At 50.6% G+C, this 15,582-nt stretch overlaps 1 protein-coding gene and 2 pseudogenes across 1 annotated transcript; all 3 read right to left on the minus strand.

Annotated features, from left to right (window-relative positions):
- Positions 1 to 1,862: 1,862 nt before the first annotated feature.
- On the minus strand, positions 1,863 to 2,779 carry LOC117978736 (ATP synthase subunit a-like; annotated as a pseudogene).
- Positions 2,780 to 2,949: 170 nt separating this feature from the next.
- LOC117978735 (cytochrome c oxidase subunit 2-like) lies at positions 2,950 to 3,797 on the minus strand (annotated as a pseudogene).
- A 4,302-nt stretch (positions 3,798 to 8,099) lies between these two features.
- On the minus strand, positions 8,100 to 8,855 carry LOC100992432 (double homeobox protein 1-like). Its single transcript, XM_055099017.2, is given in 1 exon segment — positions 8,100 to 8,855. A coding segment is annotated over 1 exon segment (741 nt). The 5' UTR covers positions 8,841 to 8,855.
- Positions 8,856 to 15,582: the final 6,727 nt, after the last annotated feature.

Raw genomic sequence — 15,582 nt, forward strand, 5'->3', positions numbered from 1 at the left:
CCACGGAGGTTCAGTTCCACACTCCCCTCCACTCTGCCAGGGCGGTTTCTCTGTGCTGAATACGCGTGGGAGCCCGGAGAGCAGCTTCCAGTTCCCACAGGATTCCTGGAGAGGTCCGGAGAGCCAGCCCCCGAAACGCGACCCCCTCACCCCTTCCCCCTCGCCCCCTTCCGTTTCGTCTCTCCGGCCCCATCACCACCATCACCATGCCCTTCCACCCCACCCCTCCTCCACCCGTCCGCAGGCCTTGAAGCCCTGGCACCCTTCCAGGGTGGGGCTGGCTGTCCCAGGACTCACCGCCATTCATGAAGGGGTGGAGCCTGCCTCCCTGTGGGCCTTTATAAGAGCCTCTGGCTGGCTTTCCAGGCAGGCCTCCTGGCTGCACCTGACGCAGTGCAGATGCCGGCTGAGGTGCACGGGAGCCAGCTGGCCTCTCTCGGCCCATGTCCGTCCGTGAAATTCCGGCCGGGGCTCCCCGCGATGGCCCTCCCGAAACCTTCGGACGGCACCCTCCCCGCGGAAGTCCGGGGATGGGGACGGCGAAGGAGACTCTTTTGGACCCCGAGCCAAAGCGTGGCCCTGGGAGCCTGCTTTGAGCGGAACCCATACACGGACATCGCCACCAGAGAACGGCATTCCAGAGCCCAGGGTCCAGATTCCTTCTAGGCATAGTAGGGAAGATATCAGATGTGAGCAGTATACTAGTATTCCTAGAAGTGAGTTGGTAAATTCTAGTATAATATTTATATAAATAAGAGGCATTTGGTAAATATGATTATCATAATTTAATGAGTCAAAATCATTCTTTTTATTTAAACTATGTACCAATTCGGCTCAGTCTAACCCCTTTTGTAATCATTCGTAGGCCTGGCTTAGGTCCAGGATAATGATTAATAAGAGGGACGATGTAACTATTAGTGGTAAGTTGGTTGTTTGTAGGGCTCATGGCAAGGGCAATAGGAGAGCAATTTCTAGGTCAAATAATAGGAAGGTGATGGCTACTAGGAAGAATTTTATGGAGAAAGGAATGCCGGCGGGGGATATAGGGTCGAAACCACATTCGTAAGGGTTAGATTTTTCTATGTAGCCGTTGAGTTGTGGTAGTCAGAATGTAATAATTATTAGTAGTAGGGCTAGAAGGGTATTGACTATTAAAATCAGGACGAAGTTTATTACTCTTTCTTGAGTGTTGTCAAAACTAGTTAATTGGAAGTTAACGGTACTATTTATACTAAAAGAGTAAGACCCTCATCAGTAGATGGAGACGTATAGAAATAGTCAGACCACATCTACGAAGTGCCAGTACCAGGCAGCGGCTTCAAAGCCGAAGTGATGTTTAGATGTAAAGTGAAATATTAGTTGGCGGATGAAGAAGATAGTGAGGAAAGTTGACCCAATGATGACGTGGAGTCCGTGGAAGCCTGTGGCTACAAAAAATGTTGAGCTGTAGATGCCATCAGAAATGGTAAAAGGGGATTCGAAGTACTCTGAGGCTTGTAGGAGGGTGAAGTAGAGACCCAGTAAAATCGTAATAAGCAGTGCTTGAATTATTTGGTTTCGGTTATTTTCTATCAGGCTGTGGTGGGCTCAAGTAATTGATACTCCTGATGCGAGTCATACAGATGTGTTTAGGAGTCGGACTTCGAGGGGATTCAGTGGGGTGATGCACTGATGCCCTCCTAGTTGGGGGGTGGGGGCTAGGCTGGAGTGGTAGAAAGCTCAGAAAAATCCTGCCGAAGAAAAAAATTTCTGAGGTAATAAATAGGATTATCCCATATCGGAGGCCTTTTTGGACGGGTGGTGTGTGATGGCCTTGGTATGTGCTTTCTCGTGTTACATCACGTCATCATTGGTACATGGTTAGTGTGTTAGTTAGTAGGCCTAGTGTGAGTAGGGTTGTGGAGTAGAAGTGGAATCATATGGCTAGGCCGGAGGTTATTAGAAGGGCTGAGAGGGCCCCTGTTAGGGGCCATGGGCTGGGTTTTACTATATGATAGGCATGTGATTGGTGGGCCATTATGTGTTGTCTTGCAGGTAGAGGCTCACTAGAAGTGTAAAGACGTAGGCTTGGATTAAGGCGATGGCGATTTCCAGAATAGTCAGTAGAATTAGAACTATGAAGATGATGAGTGTAGAGGGTAGATTAATAGTTGATATTGCTAGTGTGGCGCTTCCAATTAGGTGCATGAGTAGGTGGCCTGCAGTAATGTTAGCGGTTAGACGTACGGCTAAGGCTATTGGCTGAATGAGTAGGCTGATAGTTTCGATAATGATTAGTATGGGGATAAGGGGTGTAGGTGTGCCTTGTGGTAGGAAGTGGGCTAGGGCATTTTTAGTCTTAGAGTGAAAGCCTATAGCTACTGCGCCTGCTCATAAGGGGATGGCCATGGCTAGGTTTATAGATAGTTGGGTGGTTGGTGTGAATGAGTGGGGTAGAAGCCCGAGAAGATTGGTTGTGGCAATAAAAGTAATTAAGGATATTAGTATAAGAGATCAGGTTCATCCTTTAGTGTTGTGTATGGTTATTATTTGTTTTGAGGTCAGTTGAATTAGTCATTGTTGGGTGGTAGTCGGTTGTTGATGAGGTATTTAGAGGTGGGGACCAGTAAAGGGGGGAATAGAATGATCAGTACTGCGGCGGGCAGACCTAGGATTGTGGGGGCAATGAATGAAGCGAATAGATTTTCGTTCATTTTGGCTCTCAGGGTTTATTGTAGTTTTTTATTTTTATGGGTTTTGGTGAGGGAGGTAGATGGTAATTTGTATTTAATATTTTTAGCTGGGTGATGCGAAATAGTGCAAGGAGTATCGGGGTAATTATGGTGGATCATACGGTGGTATTTAGTTGGGGCATTTCACTGTAAAGAGGTGTCGGTTCTCTTAATCTTTAACTTAAAAGGTTAATGCTAGGTTAGCTTTACAGTGAGCTCTGGAGAGGGGTAAAGAAGGTGCTATAGGGTGAATACGGGTCCTATTTCAAAGATTTTTAGAGGGATTAATTCTAGGACGATAGGTATAAAACTGTGGTTTGCTCCACAGATTTCTGAGCATTGGCCATAGTATACCCCTGGTCGTGTGGCGGTAAAAGTGGTTTGGTTTAGGCGTCTGGGAATTGCGTCTCTTTTTAGGCCTAATGTGGGAACAGCTCATGAGTGTAAGACATCTTGTGATGTAATTATTATACAAACGGGGGCTTCAACTGGGAGGACCACCCGATTGTCAAAGTCAAGGAGTCATAGGTCACCTGGTTCCAGGAATAATGGGGGGAGTATGTAGGAGTTGAAGATTAGTCCGCCATAGTCGGTGTATTCGTAGGTTCAATATCATTGATGGCCGATTGACTTGATAGTAAAGGAGGGGTCGTTGACCTCGTCTGTTATGTAAAGATACGTAGGGATGGGAGAGCGATAAGGACTAGGATGATGGCGGGCAGGAAAGTTCAGACGGTTTCTATTTCCTGGGCGTCTGAAATACTAGTATTGGTTAGTTTTGTTGTGAGTGTTAGGAAAAGGGCATACAGGACTAGGAAGCAGATGAGAAAAATGATTATGAGGGCATGATCATGAAAGATGATAAGTTCTTCTATGATAGGGGAAGTAGCGTCTTGTAGACCTACTTGTGCTGCATGTGCCATTAAGATATACGGGGTTTAACCTGTAATTTAACTTTGACAAAGTTATGAAATGTTTTTTCTAATATCTTTTTGAAAAAGTCATGGAGGCCATGGGGTTGGCTTGGAACCAGCTTTAGGGGGTTCCATTCCTTCCTTTTTTGTCTAGATTTTATGTATACGGGATCTTCGAATTTATGTAGGGTGGCATACCTCTACCTGGGTGATCATTGCAGAGATATCTCACAATACCCCCTGTAAGCAGAGCCTAGACAAGAGTTACATCACCTGGGTGATCAGTGCAGAGATATGTCATAGATCGCAGTGTAGGCAAAGCCTAGACAACTTTTACATCACCTCAGCGATCAGTGCAGAGATATGTCCCAATGTCCCTCTAGGCAGAGCTTAGACAAGAGTCAATTCTACTGGGTCATCAGTGCAGCGATAAGTCACAATGCCCCCGTAGGCAGACCCTAGACAAGAATTACATAACCGGGTGATCTGTGCAGAGTGATGTCACAACGCCCTCTTTAGGCAGAGACTAGAAAAGCGTTACATCACCTGGGTGATCAGTGAAGAGATATGTCACAATGTCCCCTGTAGGCAGAGCATAGAGAAGAGTTGCATCACCTGGGTGATCAGTGCAGAGATACGTCTCAATACCACTTGTAGGTGGATCCTAGAAAAGAGTTACATCACCTCGGTGATTAGTGCAGAGATATCTCACAATACGCCCTGTAAGTTGAGTCTAGACAAGAGTTACATCACCTGGGTGATTAGTGCACAGATATGTCATAAATCCCAGTGTAGGCAAAGCATAGAAAAGTTTTACGTCACCTCAGCGATCAGTGCAGAGATATGTCCCAAAGTCCCTCTAGGCAGAGCTTAGACAAGAGTCACATCTCCTGGATGATCAGTGCAGAGATAATTCACAATGCCCCCGTAGGCAGAGCATAGACAAGGGTTACATAACCCGGGTGATCTGTGCAGAGTGATGTCACAATGCCCTCTGTAGGCAGAGACTAGAAAAGAGTTACATCACCTTGGTGATCAGTGCAGAGATATGTCACAATGCCCCCAGTAGGCAGAGCCTAGAGAAGAGTTGCATCACCTGGGTGATCAGTGCTGAGATATGTCACAATGTCTCCTGTAGGCAAAGCATAGGGAAGAGTTGCATCACCTGGGTGATCAGTGCAGACATATGACACAATGTCCCCTGTAGGGAAAGCCTTGGCAAGAGTTACATCATCTTTGTCATCAGTTCAGGGATATGTGAAAACGCACCTGTAGGCAGAGCTTAGACAAGAGTTTCATCACCTAGTTGATTAGTGCAGAGATATTTCACAATACCCCCTTTAGGCAGATCCTAGGCAAGAGTTGAATCACCTGGGTGATCGGTGCAGAGATATTTCACAATGCCCCCTTTGTGCAGAGGGTAGACATGATTTACATCACCTAGGTGATCAGTGCAGAGATTTGTCAAAATACCCTTTAGGCAGTGCTTATAAAACTGTTACATCACCTAAGTGATCAGTGCAGAGATATGTCACAAAGTTCTTGTAGGCAGAACTTAGATGAGTTACATCCCCTAGGTGATCATTGCAATGGTATGTCACAAAGTCCCCTGTTGGCAAAGCCTAGACAATAGTTACAACACTTAGGGGATCAGTGGCGAGATCTCTCACAATTCCCCCGAAGGCAGAGCTTATACAACAGTTACATCATCTGGGTGATCATGGCAGAGATATGTCACAATGCACCCATAGGCAGATACAAGACAAGATCACCTGGGTGATCAGTGCAGAAATATGTCACAATACACCTGTAAGCAGAGCCTAGACAAGTGTTACATCACCTGGGTGATCAGTGCAGAGATATGTGACAAGGCCCCTTTAAGCAGAGCCTAGACATTATTTACATCACCTGAGTAATCAGTGCAGAGATTTGTCACAATGCCCCTTTAGGCAGAGTTTAGACCAGAGTTTCATCAACTGGGTGATTAGTGCAGAGATATGTCACAATGCCCCCACAGGCAAATCAAAGACAAGAGTCCGTCACCTGGGTGATCAGTGCAGAAATATTTGACAATGCCCCCATTAGACAGAGCCTAGAGAAGAGTCCCATCACCTAGGTGATCAGTGCAGAGATATTTCACAATATCTCTGCCCTGCAGGCAGACCGTAATCAAGAGTTACATCACCTAGATGATCAGTGCAGAAATATGTCACAAGGCCTCCTATAGGCAGAGACTGGACAAGAGTTACGTCACCTCGGTGATCAATGCAGTGATATGTCAATACGCCCCGTAGGCAGAGCCTAGTCAAGCATTACATCACCTGGGTGATCAGTGCAGAGATATGTCTGAAAGCCCCCATACACAGAGCCTAGACAAAAGTCCCATCACCTGGGTGATCAGTGCAGAGATATGTCACTAGGCCCCTGTAGGCAGAGTCTAGACAAGATTTACATCACTTTGTTGATCAGCTCAGAGATGTGTCATGCTGACTGTTTGCTCCCGGAGCTCTGCGGGCACCCGGAAATATGCAGGGAAGGGAGGAAGACCGCCATGGTGCCTTTGCTCTCCTTGCCAGTTTTCAAACCGGCCACACTGCAGACTCCCCCTGTGGCCGCACACGGGAATTCATCGTCAGGCCATCACACCGGGCAGGCATCTTCTCTCTGGGGTCTCACTCTGGTCTCCTACGTGGAAATGAACGAGAGCCACACGCCTGCCTGTGTGAGACTGTCCTGGCAATGGCGACACCCACAGGCACTGCCTCCTTCACGGAAAGAGGGCCTGGAACACTCAAGACTTCCACGGAGGTTCAGTTCCAAACTCCCCTCCACCCTCCCAGGCCGGTTTCTCACTGCTGAAGACGCGTGGGAGCCCAGAGAACAGCCTCCAGTTCCCGCGGGATTCCTGGATAGGTCGGGAGAGCCAGCCCCTGAAACGCGCCCCCCTCACCCCTTCCCCCTCGCCCCCTTCCTCTTCGTGTCTCTGGCGCCACCACCACCATCACCACGCCCTCCCACCAACCTCACCACCCACTGGCCGCAGGCCTGGACGCCCTGGGACCCTTCCGGGTGTGGCGCGCTGTCTCAGGGCTCACCGCCATTCATGAAGTGGTGGAGCCTGCCTGCCTGAGGGCCTTCATAAGAGCCGCTGGCTGGCTGTCCTGGCAGGCCTCCTGGCTGCACCTGCCACAGTGCACAGGCCGGCTGAGGTGCATGGGAGCCCACCGGCCTCTCTCTGCCCGTGACCGTCCGTGAAATCGGACCCCATCACCTGATCCCAGACCGCCCTTCTCCTCCGAGCCGTTGAGAAGGATCGCTTTCCAGGCATCACCGCCAGGGAAGAGCTGGCCAGAGACGGGCCTCCCGGAGTCCAGGGTTCAGATCTGGTTTCAGAATCGAAGGGCCAGGCACCCGGGACAGGCTGGCAGGGCGCCCAAGCAGGCAGGCGGCCTGTGCAACGCGGCCCCCGGCGGGTGTCACCCTGCTCCCTTGTGGGTAGCCTTCGCCCACAACAGCACGTGGGGAACGGGGCTTCGTGCACCCCAAGTGCCCTGCGCGACTGGGGCTCTCCCACAGGGGGCTTTTGTGAGCCAGGGAGCGAAGGCCGTCCCCATGCTCCAGCCCAGCCAGGCCATGCCGGCAGAGGGGATCTCCCAAACTCCCCCGGCAGGTGGGGATTTTGCCTACGCTGCCCCGGCTCCTCCGGAAGGGGCGCTCTCCCAGCCTCAGGCTCCTCAGTGGCCTCCACACACGGGCAAAAGCCAGGAGGACTGGGACGCGCAGCGCGAAAACCTGCCAGGCCCTTGCACGGTGGGACAGCCTGAGCCTGCTCAAGCGGGGCCACAGGGCCAAGGTGTGCTTGCCCCACCTGCGTCCCAGGGGAGTCCATGTTTGGGCTGGGGCCGGGGTCCCCAGGTCGCCAGGGCAGCGTGGGAACCCCAAGCCGGGGCAGATCCACCTCGCCAGCCCTTGCCCCCGGAGGCCTCCACGAAGAAGGGGCAGATGCAAGGCATTCCGGCACCCTCCCAGGCGCTCCAGCAGCCGGGGCGCTCGTCTGCACTCCCCTCCGGCCTGCTGCTGGATGAGCTCCTGGAGAGCCCGGAGTTTCAGCAGCAGGTGCAACCTTTCCTAGAAACGGAGGCCCCGGGGGAGCTGGAGGCATTGGAAGAGGCCGCCTCGCCGGAAGCACCCCTCAGCGAGGAAGAATACTGTTCTCTGCTGGAGGAATTTTAGGAGGCGGGGTTGGGACGGGGTAGGGTCGGGGCAATGCGGTGGCCTCTCTTTCGTGGGGAACACCTGGCTGGCTATGGAGGGGCATGTCTTCCCTCTGCCACCTCCACAGGTCTCACCGGCCTGGGATTCCTGCCTTCTAGGGCTAGGCCCGGTGAGAGACTCCACACAGCGGAAAACTGCCATTCTTTCCTGGGCATCCCGGGGATCACAGAGCCAGCCCAGGTACCAGGAGGTTGAACGCCTACTGCGCACGCGCGGGTTTGCCGGCAGCCACCTGGGCTGTCGAAGCAGCCCGGGCAGAGCTCTCTTGCCTTTCCACCACCCCACCACAGCCTGACAACCCCTCCCCACCCCCACAACCCGTTCCCCACGCGCCGATGTGGGCGAAGGTGACCCACGAGTGAGCAGGGTGACACCCGCCGGGGGCCACGTTGCACAGGCCACCTGACTGCCCGGGCACCGTGCCAGCCTGACCCGGGTGCCTGGCCTTTCGATTCTGTAACCAGATCTGAATCCTGGACTCCGGGAGGCCCGTCTCTCTGGCCAGCTCTTCCTTGGCAGCGATGCCTGGAATGCGATCCTTCTCAAAGGCTCGGAGGAGCAGTGCGATCTGGGATCCGGTGACGGCGGTCCGCTCTCGCCTGCTTTCTTGCGGGCCACGTCTCCCGGGCCAGGGCCAAGATTTATGCCGGTGCTGCCTCAGCTGGCGTGACCTCTCATTCTGAAACCAAATCTGGACACTGGGCTCCAGAATGCCGATGGCCTGGGCCAGCCGTTCTCTGGTGGCGATGCCTGGGTACGGGTTCCGCTCAAAGCAGGCTCTCAGAGCCTCTCTTAGGCTCGGGTTCCAAACGAGTCTCCTTCGCCGTCACCGTCCCCGGGCTTCCGCGAAGAGGGTGCGGTCCGAAGGTGTCGGGAGGGCCATCGCAGGGAGCCCCGGCCGGAATTTCACAGACGGAAAGGGGCAGAGAGAGGCCGGCATTCTCCCGTACACCTCAGCCGGCCTGTTCACTGCAGCAGGTGCAGCCAGGAGGCCTGCCCAGACAGGCAGCCAGCGGCTCTTATAAAGGCCCGCAGGAAGGCAGACTCCACCCCTTCATGAATGGCGGTGAGCCCTGGGACATCCCACCCCATACAGGAAGGTTCCCAGGGCGTCGAGGCCTGCGGCCAGGGGGTGGTGGGGTGGGGGGGCATGGTGAAGGTGGTGGTGGGGCGGGAGTGACGAAGAGGAAGGGGGCGAGGGGGAAGGGGTGAGGGGGGCTAGTTTCGGGGGCTGGCTCTCTGGACATCTCCAGGAATCCCTCGGGAGCTGGAAGCCACTCTCTGGGCTCCTACGCGTCTTCAGCAGTGAGAAACCGGTCTGGGAGGGTGGAGGGGAGTGTGAAACTGAACCTCCGTGGAAGTCTTGAGTGTTCCAGGCTCTCTCTCCGTGAAGGAGGCAGTGCCTGTGGGTGTCGCCATTGCCGGGACAGTCTCACACACACAGACGTGTGGCTTTCATTCATTTCCACGTAGGAGACCAGAGCAAGACCCCATAGAGAAGATGCCTCCCCGGCGTGATGGCCTGCCGATGGATTCCCGTGTGCGGCAACATGGGGAGTCTGCAGTGTGGCCGGTTTGGAAACTGGTAAGGAGAGTAAAGGCACCATGCCGGTCTTCCACCCTTCCCTGCACATTTCCGGGTGCCCGCAGAGCTCCGGGAGCAAACAGTCAGCATGACACATCTCTGAACTGATCAACAAAGTGATGTAATCCTTGTCTAGGCTCTGCCTACAGGGGCTTTGTGACATATCTCTGCACTGATCACCCAGGTGATGGGACTTTTGTCTAGCCTCTGCCTATGGGGGCACTGTGACATATCTCTACACTGATCACCCAGGTGATGTAACACTTGTGGTGGATCTGCCTATGGGGGCATTGTGACATATTTCTGCACTGATCACCCAGGAGATGGGACTATTGTCTAGGCTCTGTGTATGGGGGATTTGTGACATATCTCTGCACGGATCACCCACATGATGTAACGCTTGACTATGTTCTGCCTGCGGGACATAGTGACATATCACTGCATTGATCACTGAGGTGATGTAACTCTTTTCTAGGCTCTGCCTATAGGGGGCCTTGTGACACATCTCTGCACTGATCATGTAGGTGATGTAACTATTGCTTACGCTCTGTCTGCAGGGGCATTGTGAAATATTTCTGCACTGATCGCCCAGGTGATGGGACTCTTCTCTAGGCTGTGCCTCCTGGGGGCATTGTCACATATTTCTGCACTGATCACCCAGGTGACGGACTCTTGTCTTGGATTTGCCTATAGGGGCATTGTAACATATCTCTGCACTGATCACCCAGGTGATGTAACAATTATCTAGGCTCTGCCTACTGTGGCGTTTTGACATAGCTCTGCACAGATCACCTAGGTTATGTAACTCTTGCCCATTCTCTGCCTACAAGGGACATTGTAAAATATCTCTGCACTGATCACCCAGGTGATGGGACTCTTCTCTATACACTGCCTAGAGGGGCATTTGTGACATATCTCTGCACTGATCACCCAGGTTATGGAAGTCTTGTCTAGGCTCTGTCTATGCGGGCATTGTGTCAAATATCTGCACTGATAACCCAGGTGATGTAACTCTTTTCTAGGCTCTGTCTACAGGGATTTTTGTGATATATAACTGCACTGATCACCTAGGTGATGTAAGCCATGTATGGGCTTTGCCTACAGAAGGCTTTGTGACATATCTATTCACTGAACTCTGAGGTGATGCAACTCTTCTCTAGGCACTGCCTGCAGGGGACAATGGTACATATCTCTGCAGTGATCACCCAGGTGATGGACTCTTGTCTTAGATCTGCCTACGTGGACATTGTGACACATCTCTGAACTGATCAACCAAGTGAGGAAACTCTTGTATAGGCTCTGATTACAGGGGCTTTGTGACACATCTCTGCACTGATCACCCTGGTGATGTAAGTCTGGTCTAAGCTCTGCCTAAAGGGGCATTGTGACAGATCTCTGCACTGATCACTCAGGTGATGTAACTATTGTCTAGGCTCTGCTTAAAGGGGCCTTGTCACATATCTCTGCACTGATCACCCAGGTGACGTAACTCTTGCCTACGCTCTGCTTACAGGGGGTATTGTGACATATCTCTTCATTGATCACCTAAGTGAGGTAACTCTTGTGTAGGCTCTGCCTACAGGGGCATTTTGACATATCTCTGCACTGTTAAGCGAGGTGATGTAACTCTTTTCTAGGCTGTGCCCACAGGGGGATTGAGACATATCTCTGCGCTGATCCCGAAGTGATCCAACTCTTGCCTGGTCTCTGCCTACTGGGGACATTGTGATATATCTCCGCAATGATCTCCCAGGTGCTGTAACTTTAGTCTAGGCTCTGGCTACATGGCATTGTGACATATCACTGCACTGATAACCCAGGTGATATAAACGTTGTCTAGGCTCTGCCTACAGGGAGCTTATGACATATCCCTGCAATGATCACCCAGGTGATGTACCACTTCTCAAGGCTCTGCCTACAGGGACATTGCGCTGTATCTCTGCACTGATCACCTAGGTCATGTAACTCTTGTCTAGGCTCTGCCTACAGTGTCTTTGTGACATATCTCTGCACTGATCATCCAAGTGATGCAACGCTTGTCTAGGATCTGCCTAAAGGGACTTAGTGACATAATTATGCACTGATCATCCAGGTGATGGGGCTTTTGTCTAGGCTCTGCTTAAAGGGGCATTGTGACATATTTCTGCACTGATCATCCAGGTGACGGACACTTGTCTTGGATCTGTCTATGGGGGCATTGTGACATATCTCTGCAATGATCACCCAGGTGATGTAACTGTTGTTTAAGCTCTGCCTACAGGGGAATTGTGAGAGATCTCGCCACTGATCACCCAAGTGATGTAACTGTTGTCTAGGCTTTGCCTACAGGGGGCTTTGTGATATAAATTTGCACTGACCAGGCAGGTGATGTAACTCATCTAAGTTCTGCCTACAGGAGCTTTGTGACATATCTCTGCACTGTTCACTTGGGTGATGTAACAATTTTATAAGCACTGCCTAAAGGGAATTTTGACAAATCTCTGCACTGATCACCCAGGTGATGTAACTCTTTTCTAGGATCTGCCTACCGGTTGCTTTGTGACATATCCCTGCAATGTTCACCCATGTGATGTAACACATGTCAATGCTAGGCCTACAGGGACATTACGATGTATCTCTGCACTGATCACCTGAGCCGTGTAACTCTTGTCTAGGCTCTGCCTGCAGTGGCATTGTGACATATCTCTGCACTGATCATCCAAATGATGTAACTCTTGTCTAGGATCTGCCTAAAGGGACTTTGTGACATAACTCTGCACTCATCATCCAGGTGAAGGGGCTTTTGTCTAGGCTCTGCCTAAGGTGGCATTGTGAAATATTTCTGCACTGATCACCCAGGTGACGGACTCTTGTCTTGGATCTCCCTATGGGGGCATTGTAACACATCTCTGCACTGATCACCCAGGTGATGTTACTGTTGTATAAGCTGGGCCTACAGGGGAACTGTGAGATATCTCGCCACTGATCACCCAAGAGAAGTAACTATTGTTTAGGCTTTGCCTACAGGGGGCTTTGTGACATACATTTGCCCTGATCACCCAGGTGATGTAACTCATCTGAGTTCTGCCTACAGGAGCTTTGTGACATATCTCCGCACTGATCACTTAGGTGATGTAACACTTTTATAAGCACTGCCTACAGGGAATTTTGACAAATTTCAGCACTGATCACCTAGGTGATGTAACCCTTGTCTACCTTCTGCCCAAAGTGGGCATTGTGAAATGTCTCTTCACTGATCACCGAGATGACTCTACTATTGTCTAGGATCTGCCTACAGAGGGTATAGTGTAATATCTCTGCAATCATCAACTAGGGAATGTAACTCTTGTCTAGGCTCTGCCTACAGGGCGTTTTCACATATCCCTGAACTGATGACAAAGGTGATGTAACTCTTGCCTAGGCTTTGCCTACAGAGGACATTGTGACATATCTCTGCACTGATCACCGAGGTGATGTAACTCTTCCCTATGCTCTGCCTACAGGGGACATTGTGACATATCTCTGCACTGATCACCCAGGTGATGCAACTCTTCTCTATGCTCTGCCTACAGGGGGAATTGTGACATATCTCTGCACTGATCACCCAGGTGATGTAACTCCTTTCTAGTCTCTGCCTACAGAGGGTGTTGTGATATTGCTCTGCACGGGTCACCCGGGTTATGTAACTCTTGAATAGGTTCTGCCTATGGGGGCATTGTGACTTAGCACTGCACTGATCACGCAGGAGATGTGCCTCTTGTCTAACCTCTGCCTAGAGGGACATTGGGACATATCGCTGCACTGATTCCTGAGGTGATGTAAAAGTTGTCTAGGTTTTGCCTACAGTGGGATTTATGACATATCTCTGCGCTGATCACCCAGGTGATGTAACTCATTTCTAGGCTCTGCTTACAGGGGGTATTGTGAGATATATCTGCACTGATCACCCAGGTGATGTAACTCTTGTCTAGGCTCTGCCTACAGGGGCATTTTAACATATCGCTGCACTGATAACCGAGATAATGTAACTCTTGTATAGGCTTCGCCAACAGGGGGCATTGAGACATATCTCTGCACTTATCACCGAGGTGATGCAACTCTTGTCTGGGATCTGCTTACAGGGGGCATTGTGACATATCTCTGCCCTGATCACTCAGGTGATATAACTCTTGTGTAGGCTCTGCCTACTGGAGACATTGTGACATATCTCCGCATTGATCACCGACGTGATTCAACTCTTTTCTAGTCTCTGCCTACATAGGGCGTTGTGACATCACTCTGCACGGATCACCCAGGTGATGTAATGCTTGACTAGGCTCTGCCTAGGGGGCATAGTGACATATCACTGCATTGATCACCGAGGTGATGTAACTCTTGTCCAGGCTCTGCCTATTGTGGGGCTTGTGACATATCTCTGCACTGATCATCTAGGTGATGTAAAGCTTGCTTATGCTCTGCCTGCAGAGGCATTGTGAAATATCTCTGCACTTTTCACAGAGGTGATCGGACTATTCTCTAGGCTCTGCCTACTGGGGGCATTGTCACATATTTCTGCACTGATCACCCAGGTGACGGACTCTTGTCTTGGATTTGCCTATGGGGGCATTGTGACATATCTCTGCACTGATCACTCAGGTGATGTAACTCTGGTATCAGCTCTGCCTAAATGGGCGTTGTGACAGATCTCTGCACTGATCTCTCAGGTGACGTAACTATTGTCTAGTCTCTGCTTATAGGGGCCTTGTCACATATCTCTACACTGATCACCCAGGTGACGTAACTCTTGTCTAGGCTCTGCTTACAGGGGATATTGTGACATATCTCTGCACTGATAACCTAAGTGATGTAACAATTGTGAATGCTCTGCCTACAGGGGCATTTTGACATATCTCTGCACTTTTACCCGAGGTGATGTAACTCTTGTCAAGGCTGTGCCCACAGGGGGATTGAGACGTATCTCTGCACTGATACCGAGGTGATCCAACTCTTGCCTGGTCTCTGCCCACTGGGGAAATTGTGACATATCTCTGCACTGATCTCCCAGGTGCTGTTACGTTAGTCTAGGCTCTGGCTACACGGCATTGTGACATATCATTGCACTGATCACCCAGGTGATATAACTCTTGTCTAGGATCTGCCTAAAGGGGCTTGTGACATATCTCTGCACTGATCACCCAGGTGATATAAATCTTCTCTAGGATCTGCCTACAGGGTGCTTTGTGACATATCCATGCAATGATCACCCAGGTGATATACCACTTGTCAAGGCTCTGCCTACAGAGACATTGCACTGTATCTCTGCACTGATCACCTAGGTCATGTAACTCTTGTCTAGGCTCTGCCTACAGTGTCTTTGTGACATATCTCTGCACTGATCATCCAAGTGATGCGACTCTTGTCTAGGATCTGCCTCAAGGGACTTAGTGACATAATTATGCACTGATCATCCAGGTGATGGGGCTTTTGTCTAGGCTCTGCTTAAGGGGGCATTGTGACATATTTCTGCACTGATCATCCAGGTGACGGACTCTTGTCTTGGATCTGTCTATGGGGGCATTGTGACATATCTCTGCAATGATCACCCAGGTGATGTAACTGTTCTATAAGCTCTGCCTACAGGAGAATTGTGAGAGACCTCGCCACTGATCACCCAAGTGATGTAACTGTTGTCTAGGCTTTGCCTACAGGGGGCTTTGTGACATACCTTTGCACTGATCACCCAGGTGATGTAACTCATGTAAGTTCTGCCTACAGCAACTTTGTGACATATCTCTGCACTGATCACTTAGGTGATATAAGAATTTTATAAGCACTGCCTACAGGGAATATTGACAAATTTCTGCACTGATCACCTAGGTGATGTAAATCTTGTCTACCCTCTGCCCAAAGGGGGCATTGTGAAATATCTCTGCCCTGATCACCCAGGTTATTCAATTCTTGTCTACGATCTGCCTACAGGAGGTATTGTGAAATATCTCTGCACTGATCACCTAGGTGATGGAATTTTTGTCTAGGCTCTCCCCACAGGGGTGTTTTCACATATCCCTGAACTGATGACAAAGGTGATGTAACCCATGCCTAGGCATTGCCTACAGGGGACATTGTGAAATATCTCTGC

This window comes from Pan paniscus, chromosome 16 (assembly GCF_029289425.2).
Source record: "Pan paniscus chromosome 16, NHGRI_mPanPan1-v2.0_pri, whole genome shotgun sequence".
In the NCBI taxonomy this organism is placed as follows: Eukaryota; Metazoa; Chordata; class Mammalia; order Primates; family Hominidae; genus Pan; species Pan paniscus.